Source organism: Stegostoma tigrinum, chromosome 3 (assembly GCF_030684315.1).
Source record: "Stegostoma tigrinum isolate sSteTig4 chromosome 3, sSteTig4.hap1, whole genome shotgun sequence".
NCBI lineage: Eukaryota > Metazoa > Chordata > Chondrichthyes > Orectolobiformes > Stegostomatidae > Stegostoma > Stegostoma tigrinum.
Genome location: NC_081356.1, coordinates 14044680 through 14068152, shown reverse-complemented (window position 1 = coordinate 14068152; position 23473 = coordinate 14044680). Strand labels below are relative to the sequence as shown.

Here is a 23473-nt window from a genome sequence, read left to right as displayed (position 1 = left end):
TCAATGATCAAAGAATTTGATGTAGCAGTGATCTGGTTATGAAGATTGTGATAGAAAGTGTGTTTACATTTCAATGAAAACAAATACGTATCTACTGCACAGCACACCCGAAGCAATCCAGCATATGGCACATCAACTGACAGGGTTGGTCTCGCTAACTTTACTGGTTGGCTCATGGTACTAGAAACCAAAGCTTTCTTTCACCAGACAGGTTATGTGGTTTGCCAATAAAACAAACAACAAAACTATCTTAGAACTTAGAACTATAAGCTATAAATTAGATAGCTGAATGAGTTTGTTCTGCAACATTTGTTTTGCCATAAAATTTCCAGAGTCTTATTATTTTGACAGGCACTTCAACCAACCAAGCCATGGCACCACCGATGACTCTATGAATGTGTTGCTACTTTTTGGATATAGGGTAGGCAGCAATTATAGATTCTATTGTTATCCATCACTGCATTCCTTATAGCCCAACAAGCAGCAACAGGGTCAGTCATAAAGCTTGAAACAGACCCTTTGGAACAACTAGACCATGCCAAGTATGATCCCAAATTAAACCAATTCCACTTGCCTGCAATTGGTCCATATCTCTTCAAATCTTTCCTATTCATGTACTCATCCAAATGGCTTTTAAACTTTGTAACTGCACCTGCATCCACCACTGCCATTGGCACTTCATTTCACACACAAGCTAGTCTGTACAAAAAAAGTTACCCTTCATGTCCTTTCTAAAACTTACTCCTTCCTTTCACCTTAAAAATATGCCCCCTAGTCTTGAACTCCCCCACATCAGGGGAAAAAAAAACTTGTGCTGTTCATCTTATCCATACCCCATATGAATTTATAAACCTCTACAAGGTTATCCCTCAGCTTCCTACGCTTCAGTAGAAAGAGTCCTAGCCTATTTCCATAACTCAAAACACTCCACTCCTAATAACATCCAGGTAATTTTTTTACAAACCTCGTCAATTTAAGAATATCCTTCCTGTAGCAGGGCGAACAGAACTGCACACAGTATTCCAGTAAAGGCCTCACCAACATCCTGTATAGTCTCAATATGATGCCTCAACTCCAATCCGCAAAAGGTCTGAACAGTGAGGGTAAATGTCTAAATGCCTTCTTAACCACCCTGTCTACCCATGATGCAAATTTCAAAGAATTATGTGCCTAAACCCCCAAGTCCCTCTGTTCTACAACATTACCCAGTACGCTACCATTAATTGTACAAGTCCTGCTCTTGTTTGTTTTACCAAAATGAAATACCTTACACTTATCCAAAATTAAAATCCATCTGCCATTCTTCAGCTCATTGATCCAATTGATCAAGATCTCTTTGTAATCTTAGATAACCTTCTTCACTGTCTATTATACTACCAATTTTGGTATCACCTGCAAAATTATGAATGACGCCTCCCATATTCTCATCCAAATTGCTTACATGAATGAAAAACGAAAACAACCCTCCATCTGCACCCTGTGTCCTAGCATAAAGCCAATTTTGTATCCAATTTGCAAGTTCTCCTGGATCACATGCCGTCTAACTTTACTAAAATTGTTGACCATGCGGAACTTTAAAAGCTTTTCTAAAGTCCATATACTGTCTCCTGCTCTGCCTTCAATATTTTGGTTACTTCCTTAAAAAAAACTTAAATCAAGTTTGTGAGACACCATTTTCTCACACAAAACCATGCTGACTATGCCTAATCAGTCCTTGCTTCTCCAAATTCATGTAAATCCTATCTTTCAGAATTCCCTCCACCAACTTACCTACCACTGAGGTCATGCTTACAGGTCTATAGTTCCCAGGCTTCTTCCTCACAGCTTTAACACAATGGCAGTTCTAGTCAACGTATGGAAAATTAAAAATCCCCTATTATGACACTAACGTAGTCTTACAAATATCTAGGCTCTCTCACATTTTTGATCCTCAACTTCCCTCTGACTATTGGGAGGCCATCTCCTCAAGGTCGTCATCCTTTTCTTATTTCTACCCATGTAGTTTCACTGGATGATCGCCCAGAAATATCCTTTCTAGCTACAGTAGTAATGTTTTCCTTAATCAAAAATGTCACTCCCCCTCCTCTCTTGCCATTCGTCCTGTAACATCTAAAACCTGTAACATTAAGCTTCAAGTCCGTCCTTCCCTCAGCCAAGTTTTTGTAATGGCTATGACATCCCAGTCCCATGTTCCCACACATGTCCCGAGTTCATCAGTTCTACCAGCACTGAAACAAGTAAAGTTTAATTCTTTAGTCTCACTTCATTCTTTACTAAGCTCATCTGCCTTTTCTGCCTCAGAACCATCTCATCAGCTTTTCTATTCGTACTGATACTTAAGGCCCCCTTCCCCTCCTCAGCAAAACATCTCTCGCTAGTTTAAAGGCTCCGTAAACAAACTAGCAAATCTCTCCACCACACCTAGCTACTGATCTGTTTACTACAGACTTCTCTAAATTTGAACTGCACCCCAGTCAAGATTAGATTGGGCTTGGCCAGTGAAGAGTACGTATCAGAATGGACCCTATTCAAAAGAAAACATAACCAAATTCAAATGGAACTATAAGCAAACTGTATAAGAATTTGACATAAGCTGAGAATTTTGGACAGTTTGCCAGAGTTAAGAAATAAAATATCACAAAAACTACCCTGCTTGCATTTACAATCTACTTAATAAAGCAACAGAACGCTAATACTGCACAATATATCTATAATTTCTCAAAAGTAAAAAGCAAACAAATCCATCTAGTACTATGTCAGAATTGCAGAACACTAAAATTTATAAGCAAAGGAAGCATTTTGAAATGTGCAAATACATACAATCATGCAAGGTTCTGACCTGAAAAACGTACTTCAGCAAAAACTAGCATTTTTTGAGTTTTGCCAATTAAATGGTGCACAATGGATGCAAGAACTGGCTTGATGCTTTTATGATTTTGTCACGTTGCTGATAACAGGAAGTCTGCATGATTTACCAATGTGCAAACAAGAAAGCCAAAGCTTCATGTCACTTAGAAAATGGCAGAAATTTCTTCAAATAGCCCTTTTTTTTGTACACAACATTTTCAGTGCTTCATTTTTTCAAATGCCCAGTTCAATACAAAATCACTAACAACGTTTGATATAAATCCTACAAATGCTAAGGAAGCAAACCAAGGTTTACAGATCCGTATTGTGTTTCCACAAAAATCAAATTTCAACAGTCATCTGAAAACACACAAAATGTCATGATTGAAGGAAATTTAGTTCAGCATTGTATAAGATAAGTGACTAAAGAATAGACTAATTAGACTTTTATTTGAAGACACTGGCACTTCTACTTTCTTCTTTATGACATGATGTTTTAAAAAAATTAACTGTTCACAGGATACAATTGTCACTAACCAGATCAGCATTTATTTATTGCACATCCCAATTGCCCTTGAAAAGGCTATTGAGAGCTCTCTTCTGAACCAATGCAATTCATGTAAGGTAGGTAAAGCCACAGTACTGTTAGGAAGGGAGTTCCAGGCACTGACCCTACAAAAGTGCAGTGATATAGTTCTAAGGCAGAATGGTGGGCAACTTGGAGGAAAAGTGCAGGTAATAGTGGCACTGCTGCCATCGTCCTTCTTGTTAGTAGAGGTCACAGATTTGAAAGGTCACGGTGAGTGATTAGTGTAGATCGGAGAATTGTAGAATCGCTACACGGCTTGTTTCCACACTTCGGCCCAACAAGTCCACACCGACCCTCCAAAGAGCATCCCATCCAGACCTAAACCCCTGCCCTTTCACTGTAACCCTGCATTTACCATGGTCAACACACCTAATCTACACATCCCTGAAAACTATAGCCTATTTAGCATGGCCAATCCACCTGGCCTGCACCTCTTTGGACTATGGGAGGAAACTGGAGCGCCTGGCAGAGTCCCATGCAGACACAGGAAGAACATGCACACTCCACACAGAGTCTCCCAAGGGTGGAATCAAACCCGAGTTCCTGGCACTGTGAGGCAGCAGTGCTAACCAGTGAACCACCATAATGCCCCAAGATCTTATAGAGGGCAAATACTGCTGACAATGTATGCTGGTGGTGGAGTCAGTTGAAGGTGATGGATGGGGTGTCAATCATCTGAACTGCTTTGTCCTGGAGGTGTTGACTTTATGAGTGGTATTTACTGTTTTTAACAGCAGCATTAATCCAGGAAAGTGAAAGGTATTCTATCACACTCGTGACTTCATCCTTGCAGGTGATAAGCAAGGTCTGGGAAGAAAGTGGGTGAGTTAATTGTTAGAGAATTCCAAGCCTCCCTCCTGCTCTTGTAGAATCAATGAATCTCTACAGTGTGGAAGTAGGCCATTCAGCCCATCAAGACCATGCTGACACTCCAAAGAGCATCCCACCCAGACTCACCTCCCGACTCTATCCCTGTAACTCTGCATTTCCCATGGCTAATCCACCTAGCCTGCACATCCTTGAACGCCATGGGCAATTAAGCATGGTTAATCCACTAACTTGCACATCCTTGGACTGTGAAAGGAGACTGAAGCACACGGAAGAAGCCCACACAGACATGACTAGAGTGTGCAAACGGCACACAGACAGTCACCTGAGGATGGGATCAAACCTGAGTCCCTAGCACTGCGAGGCAGCAGTGCCAACCATGCTACCCATGTGATCAATTTATTTATACAGCTGGCCCAGATCAATTCCTGCTCAATATTAATCACCAGGATGCTTAGAGTGGGAGCAATCAGCCTTTGTAAGTAATGCCATTGAATTTCAAAGGAGAGATGGTTAGACTCTTGTTATGATTATTGCCTGACATATTGTAATAGCTTTAAATGATTCAAGACGATATTAGCAGAATGATGGCACTGTCTATTCAACATATCTGACAATGTCAGAATGACATTCAATAATTCTGCTTTCCTATACCATACCTGCCCCAACAAACTAGTACATCAACTTCTCAGAACAATGAGAATCCAACTATCAAGAGAGCTTCCAAGTTGGTGACAGAGTGCCCTGCTTGTGAAAGATGTTTCAATACGGAGTTAACTGTTATTCAAGGTAGGCAACAATTCAACCCTTCAAGAAGGGTCTACCTTTCCGATTCACAAGGCTTAGATTTCATATACAAACTTAAATTCAGGAATAATAAAAATACTAGATTTGAAAGTAGTCAACTTCAAGATCATTCTAAAGATGCTCTACAATGGCTTCTAACATCACACAAAGACTTCTACTTGCCAAAATTCAACTCAGCTGTCTATCTAGAATCAGGAATGGTTAAAACTTCATCCATGTGTCATAAAGCTGCTTCAACAAGAAAATGAGGTATGCAACAAACTAAATATTGCATTCTGCTGTGCAAGGCAAAAAGCAAAAATAGAGGTGACCATGAGGCAATGATATTCTGTGGCTTTGCTTTCCCACCCCCTCAAATAGGCTGCAGTTTGCTCCCAGCATGTCCATCACAAATACCACCTTGCTTCTCACCCTCTGATCTTACCTTAGACCCGCTCTTAATTGTCCATTCTTCAGCTACTCCTCTTCTGGTTTCAGTTCTGAACTTGAGGTTCTAAGCTCTTATCTAGTGGCAATTCATTGTCAGTGCAAGTCATCTTGGGGTTTCAACTGCTATCTGAATTGACTAACCTCTGCTACTAGATGGAGCCTGATTTGTCTCTGCTTTGCATAGATCAGTATATTTTTAAAAATATCTTATATTAATTTTATACTTCGTGATGTGTTTTATTTTGGAATTAATTTAAGCTAGTAAATCATGACTCTGCACAGGTCATTTATTTTAACTTGGGAATTTCATGCTCAGAAAAAGCAAAGGAACTTAATTAACTTTGATATTGATTCCCATGGAAATGATGATTCACTTAATGTCATTACACTCAAAGTTGCAATTTTGAGAAATACAACCACAACTTTGGGTGAGGAATCCTTGTATCTATGAACATTTGAGCTTTTAATTTTATGTTTGGTTTATAAACACTATTTTCTTCCATTACAAGATGTTTGAATCTTCCTCCAATTATAAATTGTTACATACTACTGTCACAAAGAAACTGACACAATGTCACTGACAGGAGGTTGGCATTTCTCAAAGAGTTCAACTGGGATAACAATTTTCTACAATTCTACAGAACAGGCTCCGTATCCTTTTAAGAAGTGTGAACATGAACACTATTGTTTTGCTGCAAATAATCCTTATTGCAAGCTATTGAAATTTTGATACAAAAAAAAACTTACATTGAAGATGTCTACATTCTGAAAACACCATCTGCCTTAGAAGGAACTATGCATCGTCAGGGGGAATTAATAATGGGAAATAAGGAGATAGCCAAGGCTGTGAAGGTAATAGCTTTAAATTGAGGGGTGAAAGATATAGGATAGATGTCAGAGATGGTTTCTTTACTCAGAGTAGTAAGGGAATGGAACGCTTTGCCTGCAACGGTAGTAGATTCACCAACTTTAGGTACATTTGAGTCGTCATTGGATAAGCATATGGAGGTACATGGAATAGTGTAGGTTAGAGGGGCTTCAGATCGGTATGACAGGTCGGCACAACATCGAGGACCGAAGGGCCTGTACTGTGCTGTAATGTTCTATGTTCTATGCCCTTGGGAATAAAACCTAGCTTGACAGATTCATATAAACATCACGCAAGCAGGAAGTGCAACCATTTAAATATTATAGTGGTGCATGATCAGAACAACCTTTTAAAATATGATTTAGAAGGACACACACAATGCTACCAGGGAATTTTTATGCCTATTCTGAAACCAAGTTGGGCTACACACCCATGGTCCTTGGCAGTATTTAAATGATAAAATGGTACTACATGACTCAGGTGAAACATTTTATTGATTTGGAAAGGTTGTTTTACCTATCGGTACTATAAACAGTAAAAGTTCAAAATAATTTATCTGGAAACTATCTTGAATAAATCATCACTCCCTCAAGAACTGCAAAGATTAGTTAAGTGTAGAAAGTAAGCATTTTTTTTGTGCATTCAATCAGGCAAAGAAACTGAACTTTCTTTTTTAAGGCAGCCTACACATTAGCTTCATACTTGCAATATTTACACGACATATACTTCCAGACAGACTGGTTTGACCCGTGGGGATAAAAATCACAAAAGATTTATATAAATGCTAAAGTAACAGCAAAATACTTCAGATTCTGGGTATCTGAAATAATGCAAAAAGATTCAGCGAAATTCAGCAAGTCTAGCATCTGTGGAGTTAAACAAAAGTTAACACTGAATCCAATTGGTCTCTTCTTCTAGAGTTCCAAGTAAAGTCATACTGGACTTTAAATTTTAAAACTGTTTCTCTAACATTGTTTTAATTTCAGAAATGCTGAAATACGGCCCTACCCAGGAGTGAATATGTACCAATATTTGACAGTACAGAATCTGTTTAAAAGCTGACTCAATGGATGATGTCACCTAAGACTTGTCTATAGATACAAAAGACAGGGGCAAGGATAAATAATTTGGTGAACGCATAGATAATGGTGTGATGGCAGGACAATAAATCATTATTGGAGATGTTCTGGTTACGATCAGATAGGAAACTGGAATTAACGAACACAGTCCCACTGATCTTCAACAGACAGGAGCAGGGCTGGCTTTATGACCAACATATCCAAGGGTGTAGAGATGTCAAGGTGGATGAAATATGAAAAACCAAGGTAACAGTTGCACAGTATGAAAGCCCAATCATAGAGATTTAATCATGAAGTTACAGGAAAGATGGGTATGGATTTAGGAGGTCACAGTATCTTCAAGGTCTTCAATGACATAGGTAGTGGCCATTTGGAAATGCAGCAACACTTCACAAGGACAGAGGAATTTTCTTTCTTGAAAAAAGGATGGGTTTTCTTTTAAAAGCATCATACAAAAAAATAATCATCGGGTTGGTCAATATTGTTCAGACAAGGTTCTAGAACTCAGCAGGCTAACAATGGAAATTAGAGTACAAAAACTGCTTAAATGGCTCAGATAAAGACAGAATGTCAACTCCAGGGTGTCTAATAACCATCACTAAACTATGCTAAGGCATTTAACATATTGATTATTGATGGAGGCATCTCATTCATTGCCAAATAAAGTGTAACTGGACAGACTTGCAAAATTTCTTAACATTATCTGTAGAGAATAGCAAGCTGAAACATACTGATGCAGAAAACCACCCTGCTCTCTGGGGAGATCTCCAGAAACTAAACTGCAAGACAACATCCAGTTAAGAGATAGAAGGTTCCAAATATGTCACGTGATTGAATAAATTTACCTAGTAATAGCTGAAGCTTAAGATTTAAAAAGTGGAAGTCAGGTTAGGATTTTGGAAAGACAGCAGCAATTTGATAGTACAGCAAACCTTACTGGAGCAACAATCTAGAGAGTCAGATTAATTGCCCTAGGGAGCTCAAGCTCCACCAAAACAGCTACATTTACTTTATGGGAATGATGAAACTATCATTTGCAATAAAAATCCATCTGGTTCACTAATATAGTGAAAGAAATCTGCCAGTCATTCTTTACCTGTGACCTAGATTTAGTTCAGACCCACTGCAACGTGGCAAACTCTAAACTGCTTTCTGAAATGACCATGCAAGCCACTCAATTCAAGGGCAATTAAGGATAGGCAAATGCTGGCCCTAACCACATCCCATGAAAGGACAGAACAGATTAAAAGACAGAACAGTAACCTAGACCACAAACAAGTTGGCATTCATTTTCAAAATACACTGCAAGTCAAGCATTTTGTCAAAAACAATGGAAATGAAATTAGAGGGCAGACAACAAAAAGATAATCACTGCAATACATAAATGTACATAAAATCAGCTATTTACTTATAAATCCCACATCTAATCAATCATCAACAAAACATTTTTTGAACAAGCCTCAGACAGATAAATGGACATCAGAGGTCACCAGAATCTAGCTGATCTGAAATGGCTCCAATTTCAGCACTTCTACAGTCAATGTCAGAGGCTCATTGACAGAGATAATGACCACCATGGGTTGACTCCAGCAGCTAGAACTTTACACAAAGCAAAGACGTCTGAGGAATACACACTTTCAGAAGAGGCAAAGGGAAGGGGAATCCCTAAAAAGGAATGCAGAGGAGAATTTCCAGAATGACTCAGATTTGTACCTACCAGGTTAGAGGAAAGGAGATTAAAGGGAGATTTAATGAGAAGAGTGCAAAATTATAATGGGTTTGGATAAAGTAGTCACAGAAAAATGGGTGCTACTATCAGATGCCACATGACTTAATGGACATAGATCTAAGGTTTGGTCAAAAGATGCCGTGGGGATGTGAAGAGCACTAACTGCTAATGACTTGGAATTCACTGTCCATTATAGTAATGGAAGGATATGAACAATGATTTCAAAAATAACAAGATGGGCACTTGAAGGAAATAAATGTGCAAGTCTCTGCAGACAGCACAGGAAACGAGACTGACTAGTTTGTTCATCATGGACTTCAGTAACATTTGATTACTCGCCAATTGATTTTCTTATAAATGTTTATAGCACATGAGCATCATGTCCACGCCAGTCAACAAAAGATTAAACAACACTAATTTCATTTTCCAATTTTTGATCTAAAGTCCGGGAGGGTGTATTGCAATATAAATGAATATCTAAATACAGCTTAAATGCCACAAAATATCCCACTAACTTGAAATGAAAACATTTCGTCTCAATTCGCCTCAGCCTTCTAATTCTTACTTTAAAATCTATGTCCGTGGTTAAATGATATCCTCACTAATTGATAAAATGCCTTCATATCCAATCTGTGCCCTTCAATCTTATCAGGTCCTTCGCAACCTTTGTTGCTCCTCAACAACCCCAGTCTATCCAATCTTCCATTATACCCCAGGCCAGGAGCATCCTTGAAAATCTCCTTTTCACCCTCTCTACAGCAATCACATCCTTTGTGGGGACTAGGACCTTGCACAGTATTCTAGATGTGGCCTAGTCAGCATCTTATATAGCTCCAGCATAAACCTTTTGCTCTGCATTCTCTGCCTTGGGTAAGAAAGGCAAATATCCTATGCGCCTTATTGATCACCTTATCTACCTGTCCTGCTACTTTCAAAGACCCATGGGTATGCACATAGAAATACTGAAAATCACAGGGACTTTGAAGGACTTTACCAATAATAATGTAATCCTCAATTGTATTAGCTCACACTTTTCTAGGTTAAATTCTATTTGTTGCTGGTCCGCCCTCCTGACCTGTGCTTTGATACCTCCTGCAATTTACAACTATCCTCCTCACAGTTTACCACCCTACCAATTTTTTTGTCATATGTGAACTACTTGTCATATTCTTAACTGATATGAGTCCAAATCAGCAATGTGCACCACAAACAGCAAGGGATCCAACATAACCCAACATAATCCCTCTGGAGATAAAGTGTGGAGCTGGATGAACACAGCAGGCCAAGCAGCATCTTAGGAGCTTAGAAGCTGACATTTCGGACCCAGACCTTCTGATGAAGGGTCGAGGCCTGAAAAGTCAGCTTCTGTGCTCCGAAGATGCTGCTTGGCCTGATGTGTTTATCCAACTCCACACTTTGTTATCTCAGATTCTCCAGCATCTGCATTTCCCATTATCTGATAACCCCACTGGAAACAGACTTCCATTCAGGAAACATCGCTGTGCTATTCCATGCTGCTTCCTCAGCAAATTTTGGATCCAATGTGCCCATTTGCCTTGGATCCCACAGGCTCTTATTTTCTTGACCAGTCTCCAAAGGATTTTAATTAAAGCCTTGCTCAAGTCCACGTAGACTACATCAAATGCATTACCCGCATCAATGCTCCTGGGTACCTCCTCAAAAGATTCGATCTAATTGTCAAACACAACTGTTTCTTAGTAAATCCATGCTATTGCTGATTAATTTATGTCTTTCCAAGTGCAGATATATCCTATCCCTCAGAATTATTTCTATTAAGTATCCCTGTTAATATTTAGGAAGTTAAAATCCCCTACTTCTCACTTCTTATTCCTATACTCCACTGAAATTTGATTCCACATCTGATTCATTATCTCTCCTTGATTCTTCTGGGGTCCTATGATACACACTTTGTGCACTTGCTCCCTTTCTGTTTTTTACTTCCACCTATATGGCTTCATTTGATGATCTTGCCAAGACATCATCCGTCCTCACTGCTTTAATTGAATATTCGACTAATACTGTGATTCGCTGACTCTTTTATTCCCCTCTCCATGTCATGAAAATACGCTATAACCAGGAATGTTCAGCTGGCAATCCAGGTTGTGTTTCAACCAAGTCTCAGTCACAGCTATACCATTGTATCATTTAGTTAATTAGATCATTTTCCATTCACAAAGAATGAAAGCTGCAAAACCCACCTGCAAATCAGATACAATGATGTTGTTTTAATGAAAGATCAATGTCCTGAGTTTGTTGGTGGTGGTGAAGAAACCCACACTACAACCATCAAGGATGTCAGGCAAAGAAGTGGAAAAACTGAATAAGCATAGTCCAGTGAGGCCAAAGAGTAAAATGGGAAATGTTCAACCAAATGCACATTTAAGAAATAATCGAAACTCACAAAAGCTTTGGCCTCTGTAAGGTTTGAATGTCTGGATGTCCATAAGGAAACAAAAGGTAAGGAAGGAAATGATCTGTATTTAAAAACTTACAGCATGATAGCTGCATATGAATCTGCATTTAAGGTCATAAGTTGACACATCATCCAAAAATCTGTACAAAGAACCCTCAACAACATTCCCAAGATAGGAACTGGATGTAGCCATGATTTTGATGCAGGAATTTCTTCTAAAAGTCTATTTAAATGTAACATAAGATATTTCCTTATTTGCTGCTGCTGCCATCTTGAAAGAAATCCAGTTTGGAGCTACCAAATTTAAATTCTCATAGCATGTGAGATTCCATTGCATAGCTGTTTGTGAAATTTTGCACATAAGCAAAAACAGCATCAATCTATTCAAGCATTATTCCTTTAAGCAGCTAAGAAACTATTTCACATAGGTCCAATTTATTCAGTCTCCAAACTTGCCAGAAAATGTCAAATGAAAGAAATTTTTGTTCTTTTGATAATTATACACCTACCCTCCATCTTTCTACCATCATAGTGACGTTTATCCAGTAAAATGAGCGAATTATAAATTTAAAATTTCCAACAGGACACACCACAAACATCAACTTTTATCTCTGTTCTAGTTTTGACTTGAAATCCATTGAGTGATTTAAGAGGAACTAACAAAGTTTGGCCACGTCAGCCAACAATGCAACAGCAGTCAAGCTAAGGATTTCAAAGTAAAATCTTTGAATGACATTCCAGCACCACATCAATTGATTGCAGGTAATAAGCTTGACCATCCTAAAACTGATTGTGAAAAGGCGATTCTGCAAATAAAGTATATCACACAGATAGTAAGAACAGCCGATGCTGAAGTCTGAGATAACTTAGCGTGGAGCTGGAGGAACACAGCAGGCCAGGCAGCAGAGGAGCAGGAAAGCTGAACTTTCTGAAGAAGGGCCCCTACCTGAAACGTCAGCTTTCCTGCTCCTCTGATGCTGCCTGGCCTGTGTTCCTCCAGCTCCACACTGTCTTATACCTTGTAACTGTTCTACCATGTAGGTGCTTTCTATCTCCTTTCAAGCATTCAGTTAAGAATTGCAATCTTAATGTGCAATTACATAGATTCTCCCAGTCTTGGAAAAACCTACAAAATTTTACCAAATGATTGAGCATTTTCATCAATTTGATTTTTTTTGCAAGAATTTCTAAGACCTTTTCCGCAGTGAAGAATCTAACCCGCTACAACCACAGACTAAAGAAAAGGGTTGCACTGCCAATCATTTCTTATGTACTGAAGTCAATTAAAATGCATCAGCACTATTTAATGATCCAAGCTCATCGAGGACCACGATTCCAAATTTATGAACTCGTTAAAAATCATGTCTATATCAGCTGTGGTCATTGTCTTGAGGCCTAATATTTTGTATGTTTCATACTACAAAAATTGTAGCCAGCAAATCATGCTACTTCAGTAAGCTATCAGCAACATAACTGCAAATAGGTAGCAACCTTATCCAGGCACAAGTAGAATTCATTTCCAAAATGCACTTTACATCGAGCATTTTTCTCAGAAATCATGGAGGTGAAATTAGGACAGAGGGAGGGGAAACAAAAGGGAAGTAATACATGGACTGGCAACACTGCAAGCTGCAATACTTAAACTCTACATATAATTAGTCATTTATTTATATATCCCACATCCATTAAATTTTGGATATAAAATTTTTGAACAAGTCACAGACCGTAGATTTGACACTGCAGTACCAGTAAATAACCATAGTGCATAAGAAGTGTACCATATTTCCATTTCTACATCGTAGACTGATGGGGTGTGGTTCTGCAGTCTGCAATGTCAAAAATGAAAAAAAAATTCTTATTTAGTAAAAGTGATCACTGTATACCACTCTGAGCTTGGGTTTTTCCCAAACATTAGTGATAGTTAACTATGTATAACATTCTTAACACTTAAGTAGTTCATTAAGAAAACATTGTTATTCGAGTCATTGTGGTGGCTATCCTCCGTAACTCATGCAAGTACTTTGTGACCACAAAAAGGTGCAAATCTGAACATATTTGCTTAATGTTGCATTTAATCCAGAGAAACCCAAGCATTATCCTTCAAATGAAAGGGAATAGTGCAAAAGCCACTGATATGGTTTTCCACTACTTAAATTAAAGATTCAAAAATGAATAAAGTATGAACTATTTTTCCCATCTTGACCAAAAGCTTGGACAATGCGACTTCAGATACATCCGTAACATACAGGTTAAAAACTGCAAAATACAGTAACCCAAGAATTGTATGGTAAGCAAAGTAGACATGTGAAACATGAATCAAGTAGAGCAGTCAACTACCAGTTGACCAATGGGAAAAAATGGATTTAATAGCAAAGCAAATTTTCCACAAGTAGTCAATCTTGATTCTGTAACAAAATTAGCATGGGATATTTAGGAACTTTAAATATCAGTGACAAATACACTATTAAGGTTATGAAGACTTATGATTTTAAAAAATCACAGATGTGAAAAAAATTGCAGACTTTCATTGCATTTTAGTAATAGTTCTTTTAATACAAAGATTTCAAGTGTGTTACTTGCATATGGTCAAGTTGGAAACATCAACTTGCTTAATAAATTTAGTGCATGCTATCATCTCTACTTGAGGGATGCCACTGGATTTTCAAAAAGCATCCCCCAATTGTATTTATAGTGATTTCATTCTTCAGTCTTCCTAAGCCATGAGCATTTCGAAAGGCAACAACATTGGACTATGGATTTCACAGTTCATGCGACTGCCATTTTATAGCAAACCAGAAAGTGAAGGAGATGGGATAAGTTGACCGGAAGATTGCTCTTCATCAACTTCTGCTCCCACAGATGGAAACCACTCTACAGAAATGCACTCCATCAAATCAGACTTTACATCTTATAAACAGATATAACAATATGCAAAGCAAATAAAACAGATTCAAATCAAGCGAGGCTCGCTCAAATGAGAGTAATAAAGTCAAGAACAGACCATGCGTGTTACAAGAGCACCATACCTTCCAAAAGTTAAGTGGTTTATCTATTACACCATACTCAATATTGCTTTAATGCAGGAGTGTCAAGTATTGCCTGCGGAACAATTTAAATCGGGTCCACAGAATGCTCTATTTAGGGTTGCCAAATCTCCCAATGTTTGTTTCCCATGGTGTGGGGAGAAAAAAGCCACCTCAACTCTGGGTTACAGCAAGTCCCTAGTCACTTCTCACATCATGTTCCTTCTTTGGCACATAGAGCCGGCATCCAATCAGAAACAAAAACAACAACTGGAAGGGGAGACTGATGAAAAGGGAGCAGTACAGAGTCGGTTTTGGGTTGGGTGAGAACAGAGAGTAGGGTGGCAGGAAATCAAGTTTAGTGCAGTGACAAGGTGAGAACTTTCAGGGGCTGTAATAACATTGGATTAGACAGAAAGAATTAGACTGGGGAGACGCTAACATAAGCCTACGGAGGTGAAAGAGTAGGGTTGGGGAATGTCCATTTGGTCACGGATTGGCAGTCAGAGGGGAAGACAGCTGGAAGTGGGGATGGTGAGGGGTGATGGGGAACCAGAGAACGGGGGAATCAGATTGGTGGTAATGGGCCTCATCATTTTGTGCAGTGCTGAACAAAGCAGATACATAGTTCGAAGTAGTGTTGAGAAACAGAAGAGCAGACAAGTAACGAGCTTAGTGAAACCTAGGGATCTTAACATTAGGTAAAGTTTTTCAGAAGATTTGTAGCTCAGATAGAGCACGAGACTGTAGACTTGCTCACTGAGCTGGTGTGTTTGATTGCAGACATTTCAGCACTCTGCTACGTAACATCACCAGAGCACCTCCAGTGAAGCACAGGTGTTCTGTCCCACTTGTTATTTACATGCCTTGTTTTGCTGGGGTGGTTGACATCACTTCCGGTTCTGTTTTTCAATGGTTTGTACATCGGATCCAGTTCAATGTGTTGGTTGATGGGAATTCCTGTTGGAATGCCAGGCCTCCAGGAATTCCCCAGCATGTCTCTGTTTGGCTTACGTTATTATGGATGCGCTGTCCCAGTAGAATTTCTGTCCTTCTTTGTCCGTGTGTATTGAGACCAGTGAGAATTGGTTGTGTCTCTTGGTCACTAGTTGGTGTTTCCGTATCTTATTGTTCAGTTTTCTTCCAGTTTGGCCTATGTACAGTTTCTCAGTCCTTGCATGGTACTTTGTATATCACAATAGGTTTATTGGTTACGGATATGGAATCCTTTACACTCGTCAGTATCTGTCGCAAGGTGGTTTCTGGTTTATGGCCTGATACATGTGTAGTCTTGTGGTCATCTCTGATGTCTCTAATGTACAGTAGGGTGACTAGTGGGGCTGGCCATGTCATGTCTTCTTGTTGTGGTCTGTTGTCGAGGTAACAATGTATTGTACTTTTTGGGTATCCATTCCTTTTAAAAAGTGCATACAAGTGTTCCTGTTCTGCTTTGGGTAATTCTGGGTTGCTACATGGTGTTGTGGCTCATTTGAATAATGTCCTGAAGTGGCTCCATTTTATTGGTGTTGGGGTGGTTGCTGGTATAATTTAAGTATCTGGTCCAGATGTGTGGTTTCTCTGTATATGCTAGTCTGGAGTTATCCATTGTTCTGACGTTCCATCATTACATCTAGGAAGGGTAGTCAGTTATTGCTCTCTAGTTTTATGCATTTTATTCTAGTGAGAATGCGGTTTGTGTGTAGGTGAGTTTCTTCTAGTCTTGAGCGTTTGATAATCATGAAGATGTCATCTACATAGGAGGCCCAGAGTTTGGGTTAGATAGTTGGGGAGTGTAGTCCGTTCTATTCTTTGCATTACCGCTTCTGCGATCAGTCCTGGTATTGGGATCCCACTGGGTGTTCCTTTTGATTTGTTTGAAGGTGAAGTTGGTTGTGAGGCACAAATCCAGTAGGTTCAGGATGCCGCCATCCTTGTTGATGCTGTTGGTGTCATGGGATGGGTGCCTTCCAGATTCGTCCAGCAGTGTGGAGACTGCCTCTTTGACTAGGTCAATGTTTATGGATGTAAATAGTGCTGTTACATCAAAGGAAATCATTATCTTGTCCTCTCCTGTTCTGGTGTCCTTGAAGATGTTGAGGAATTCTTGGGAGGGCTGGATGGAGTGGGCAGTGTGGTCTACTAACTTTTCCAGTTCCTGTTGTAGTTCTTTCGTTTGTCTATACGCTGGCTTGCCTGGTAGTGAGACAATACGTCTGAGGGGGACCCCTGGCTTGTGTACCTTAGACAGCCCATAGAAGCAGTGTGTGTTGAACCCCTCTGGCTTCACTTTTTGGGTGTCTGTCTTGCTGATATCTCCTGTGTTGTGTAATTTGTTGTTGTAATCCAGTTCTCGAACTGTGGTGTTGGGTCTTTCACTGTCTGTTGGTAGGTATTGGTTTTTGCTTGTAGTGCATTAGCTCTCCCAATATATTAGGCTCTATTAAAGTTTACTGTCATGTGTCCTTTGTCCACTGGTAAGATTACAAGGTTTTTGTCTTTCTTGATACTTTACAGGCTTTCTTCTCTTGTGTTAAATGTGTTCCAGTTACCTTTTCTGCTAAGCGTTGGGACTATCGTCTGTCTGATGGTCTGTTGTAATTCCCGAGAGTCTATTGCTCTTTAGTGTTGATTCCAGTGCAGCCAGCAAGTCAGTTTTTTTTTGGGTCCCTGCAGTTATAATTCAAAGTGTGTACTATGATGGTCTCCTCAGTGTCTGCAAGTGGTCCGAGATGCTCTTGATCCATGTTCTGTGCTGTCCGTGTTGTTGTTGAGTGAGTTTGGACTGTTTTTCTTGATGGGCTATTCTTTTCTTTGTTCTGGTCTTTTGTTGTTGTATGGTGATGGCTAGTTCCAGAATGGCTGTCCATTCTTAGTTGGTTGCATTGTTCTTTTCGGCATGCAATTTCCTGCAATGATCAACTACACCCACTACCACCTCCACAAACATGAGTGAGAACTTGTTCACTTTAGAAAACTTTGCACTCCAATGCAAACAACCAAAATGGAGTTTTTAAAAGGAATGCATACTCAAAAAGCAATCCACCATTACCTCTGCGACAGACTACAACAAGACAACACAACATGGCCAGACACACTCGTCACCCTACCGTATATCAGAGATACAACAGCGATGACCACAAGACTACTCTAATTACGATATATCAGGATAGCCCACAAACCAACATCCACCCTGTGACAGATACTGACCGACGTAAGTTGATACTCACAACCAATAAACCTAAAGTACTACAGAAAATACCAGACAAGGACTGAGAGGAATATTACATAGGCCAAACTGGAAGAAAACTGACAATAACAATATACGAACAGCAACTAGCCACCAAGAGACACACCTATTCTCACTGGTCTCAAAAAAGGATATGAATTCGACCAGGATAACAATCCATAATAGCACAGGCCAAACAGATACATGCTGGGGAATTCCTGGAGGCCTGGATTTCCAAATGGAACTCAATCAACAAACACATCAAACTGGATCTGACGTACAAACCACTGTAAAACAGAACTAGAAGTGAAGTCAACCACCCAGCAAAATGAGGTATATGAACAACAAGTGGGGCAGAACACCAATGTTTCACTGGAAGCACACATGATGTTACCTAGCAGAGTGATGAAATGTCTGCAATCAAACACACCAGCTCAGCGAGCAAGTAGGTAAAGCTTCAAAGACCATTTCCATTGGTGGTCAAATGGGAAACAGGGGATCCTGGCTGAAGCTTTCTACCACACATAGTTAGAGCTCTGAGTTTACATCACTTGATGGAGTGAGATACAAGAGGAGTGACCATGGGCTGGCCTTTGCTGATTCTTGGTCCTTTACAGCAAACATGCTTTTTCTATAATTTCTTTAGTGGCCCAGGCTACCAGTTGAGAAATGTTGTAGAATGAGAAAGACTAGGCAATGATTGCACGACAAATGCTCCATCTAGTCATTCACACGTTTTGTGTTTGGGTCTTAAAACAGTTGCAGCATTCTTCTATGCGTTAATTGATGTAAAATGGACACAACATGCATTAATCTTTAACCCACTGTGCCCCATGGTGAATATGATTCATGCCAAATACTAGGATGGCAGAGCAGGACCATCATATAAAATAAGTTTGATACCCAGGACTTAGCAGACCAACAAAAATATCACTATTGGTGTCGCCACTAAACCAATCAATACATTTCACACTGCTACCCTCTAGGAAATATCAGCACATTTTAACCATACATTTCAAATATTGCGCAATATATGCACTCAGATCTCCTTAATTCAGTACTTCAAGTTGTGCTGGTTATTGCCACAGTTAGCGACAGACCTACACGCATCAGTATTTCACTAGCATTTGTGCACCAGAAGATGTCTCTCCAAGCAAACTGCATGTTCTTCCACCCCGTAGTCCAAATCAACATAATATCTGCACTTTAGGTGAAATCCTAATGACAAGACAAAGGTTAGTTTAAATCTATACCTTCAATATTTGTAAGTGGGGAGACAGTGGAAGGCAGTACGGCAGCAAGAATGCCCTCAAGTTACCTGACAATTTACTGGTACATGCTGTTACAGGTCTGAACACTGAAAAGATATTAGGTTTTTCTTTTAATAAACTAGGAGCTAACTCTTTATTTTGCTTCTATACACCTATGTTTCAGATAATTAAAGGTGCAGACCCATGCACATATTCTTACCTTTCTTCCATCACTTGCGTGACAGTTAACATTTAATGGAGTAAGCAACGCCATAAGCTTTTCTTCATTACCGCTTCTAGAAAGGAAAACATTTACAGTTAGTGAATAAAGTGGGTGATTCAGTGAATTGAACAATGAAAAATCTTAAAAATAAACTAAGGTAGTAAAAAAGGAATTAAGTTTAAGTCTCTGAGCCTGGTCCTGGGAGCTATGGTGGTATATGTTTTTTTATTCTAAGTTTGATCACTGTGACTCCATTTTAAAACACTGCTCCATTTAATGTTGTTCTCTTTAACACAAATAAGTTAACAGGGCCTGTAATCTCGTGGAGTGTCACTAGATTAGTTTTAACATCTTTTGCCACATGATTATTCCCAACTTGGAGTAGACTTTCCTGCGCTCTAAGTCTCCAAGTTGAATCACTCCCATATCCAAACTTCCAGTCAGCCCTCACCTCAACTCTGACTTTCAGCTTCTCCGACAAAGATCAGAGCCCAAGGTCTGCATCAGGAGGCCTTTAATCACCAAGTCCTAGGCTGCCTGCACACGCTGCCACTCATTCAGGGCTATGTTATCCACTGCCTGACAGCATCCTATTGACAAACATCAGCAGAGACTGTGGTCCCTCCTATAGGGCTAATCTCACCTGAAATGTGTTCTATAACAGAGTCACAATTACAAAACAGATAATTAGGTAGAATCATATGGAAGAAAAAAGAAGTCAGAGCTAGCAATGGAAGGGATCTAGAGATCGGGAAAAGAGAATCTCACTGATTCAAGACGGCTAAAATTCAAACTCAACGACCAGGAGAATAACGACTCTGGCCACACTGAAGACCTGAGTTTTAACTGGGAGATCTTCCATGCATAGTCTCATTTAACAATGTTTTTTAGAACAGCTATTAAGCAAAATGATGCTAATGTTGAGATACGAAACATTTTTCTACATTTCAGCAGACCAGAATTGTGATTTGGTATTTTCGATACATAGTAAAACTTGTTATTTCACATCAACTATTGTTTCCATTTACAGCTGCAAAGCAACTTGCCCTGCTAACACCAGTGAGAAGTTTTTATTACAATATTTCAGCTATCCTTATAGCTTACAGCAAGGTAGTTTATTGAGTGCAAAATTTACAAAAAAAAATCAGTTTCTGACTACTTCAACTGCTTTTATGTAAAAATTTTCAATGCAATTCAAATCCATATTCCCAGACTAAAGGACAATGTTTGAACCACATCCCAGTTTCTACTCAATATTAAGGATTACCTGTGTTTCATCTTCCTTAAGAAAATGAAGACAAATTTAGATTACATTAATTTAGAAACATGACCCACAGGACACTTGCCATTGTCAAAATAATGATTCCGCTAAGAATAGGTAATACAGAAATTTAGTATATCCTCCAAAAATTTTAAAATTAGAAACCAAAATACAAGCAGTGATCTCAGACTCAAGATTTCACATATATTGCTTTTAAATTCCCCAAGTAAATGTAACTTTATTTTAAAGCTTATTTTTGTTGCTTAAATAAGGTCCAGCAATTAAAATCCTTAACTAAATAACAGTTTTATTTTTTGATCTTTGCTCCAATCATGAGTGGTGAAGCTAGAAAACTGAAGCCACCTAATCCAGAAAGATGGCTGCCAGCAGATATCCAAAGTTTAACAAAATTAGAAATAGAACATGAATAAAAGCAGAGATTAATTAATGCTGTTGTTGATTGAAATAATAATTGTGGACAGCATGGAGTAAGATCAGTTGGTACAATGATTCATCACTCAGCCGGTTCAAGCCAAATTGGAGAGGATTTCTGAACAAAACTGCCGACCAGCACATCTTTCTGTTTCAAACGCCTTGTTCCCACCAATACCTCTAAAATTTGTCACATTCTTTGTCCAAGATTAAGTAGTGGACGAACAGAAATTTCCTCCAATTAGCTGCTGGAAAGACCAAAGCCAAGGCTTTCACATCCTGTCACAGATATATTTCATTCCCTGGCCATTGGCCAGGGTGAATGTGACACACATCCTATCCTTCACCTAGATCACCTACCTTTATTTCACACATTTCATCCAATTTCCAGGTTCAACTATTCTAATGGTCGTACTTTCCCACTTCCTAGCTTCCACAAACCTATGCTCATTCAAATCTCTTCTGCCTGTATTCTAATTTGTACTAAATCCCATTCTCCCACCATTCCTGCTGTCGCTTTCCAACAATGGCACTGGATCCAGCAATTCCCTAACTATGAAATTCTGATGCTTTTTTTCCATATTCAATAACCGCTTTTCCCAAAAATGTAGAGACAGGGAGGTACAGAAGAAAGTTTGGGTGTTTTGGGACATTAGTCAGTTGAAGTCCAGGTACAAGTTAAGGGATTAATCAAACAGCTACAAAGTATAAAGTTTGACATGAAAGATGTTGATATGCGACAATACAAACAAACAGTCCAAAGTCCAAAACTATTCAATAATGAATAGTTTAAGTCAACACTTGCAAACCTTAAATGGCAACTGCAAGTAGAGATCTGGTCTAATATGAAGTGCAAATTCAGAAATCCTCAAAGAAACAATATTTCTATACTGAGCTGAGAAGGGAAAGCTGCCTCATCATTATGGGTGCCTGTATGTACAAGCCCAAATTTGAAGCAAAGACTGACACCATCACACATCCTAAGATGAATAATTCTGCCACAGTGTCAGAATTAATTTATCGAGATGTGTAGATTTTGTCAAATGTTTCTGCTGACATCTCTGAGACATCTAAACTCCTGATGGGACAGGACTGACTAGATGTGGGAAGAATGCTCCTGACACTGGGGAAGTCCAGAACTAGGGGTCACTTCTAAGAATAAGGGGTAAGCCATTCAGGACTGAGGTGAGAAAGAATTTCTTCACTCAGAGTTGTGACCACATGGAATTCTCTCCCACAGAAAACTGTTGGGGTCAGTCCATTAGGTATAGTCAAGGAGGAACTGGACTTGGCCCTTGCGGCTAAACAGATCAAGAAGTATGGAAAGAAAGTGGGAATGTGATACTGGAATTGGATGATCAGTCATGATCATATTGAATATTTGTGTAGGCTCAAAACGACTGAATGACATACTCCTACACGTATTTTCTATGTTTCTAACATCAATCTAGGCTGGAATGGACTGCTCTTCAGAGAGTTGGTGTCCACTCAATGGGCTGAATGGGTTGATTCCACACTAGGAATTGTATGATTCGATGATTCCTGTGTTACTATAGATTAATTTAGAAACCGGATTTGGGCTGGAGACAATATAGGTGACCTTAAGCATAGATTTCAAATGATTTGCTGCAGTGTCCTCAGTCACATCTAGTCACTTTGGCCAGCTTGTCACTGTTTCTCCATTTCACATGAACCAGAAAGGTATCTGCCACAAAATATTTTGAGAAATGCCCCTTATACAGTGATGACACCATTTGAACATTATACTAGAAAACTAAAAATGCAAGCTAGTTGAAAACAATTCTCTACTATAACAGATTGATTAGGTCAAACACTGAAACTTTCGCGACATTTCAAACATCCATCCACAGTTCTAACCATTGTCCTGCAGTTCACAACATCCACAGGAGGTTATTAAAGACATTTTCTCACTCAGAAGGAAGTTCTAGAAAAAAATTCAGATGATAAGCTTTATTTGGAGAATGCTTCACACAGGGCTCAGTACTTTCAATATTACAAAGAAAATAAACTAGTCAGACACCTGACATCTAATTACTAAAACTTAATGAGAGTCGAGTGAGGATTATCATGGAGAATTATGTCTCTCTCACTCACACACACACACACAGTTGCATAGCTGCCAATGTCAACACTTGCATGCAGGAGAGAGATGCTGACAGGCAGGCTGCGCATGCAGGCCAGACCTGTACAACAGCTAAGAGGAGACCAACTTGGGAACAGAAATCGTAGAAAGAAATATTCAGAATGAAAGCGGTCAAAGAAAATGGTTCTAAATTAAGCTTCACTGTCCAATGCAAAATTAATAAATTGTAAGGGATGAGGACAATTTGGCTGATGTAATTATTCACCAAAACCATGTAGCACATTAGAAACATGACAGTTTTTTGTTAGGCATTTAAAAACTGGATGAAGAGAAACAGTCCCTCC

General features: G+C 39.2%; 1 protein-coding gene across 2 annotated transcripts in view; it reads right to left on the bottom strand.

The window, feature by feature from the left end:
- tnksa (tankyrase, TRF1-interacting ankyrin-related ADP-ribose polymerase a) overlaps positions 1-23473 on the bottom strand; it is a 129866-nt gene that overhangs the window by 58891 nt on the left and 47502 nt on the right. Inside the window, exons 5-6 of one of the 2 annotated variants that reach the window (XM_048526801.2) lie at positions 19330-19405; positions 13389-13436 (exon numbers count right to left, since the gene is read on the bottom strand). In XM_048526801.2, the coding sequence (XP_048382758.1) occupies positions 13389-13436; positions 19330-19405 (124 nt within the window). The remainder of the gene's footprint in view (positions 1-13388; positions 13437-19329; positions 19406-23473) is intronic. The other variant, XM_048526802.2, reaches the window with a different exon arrangement.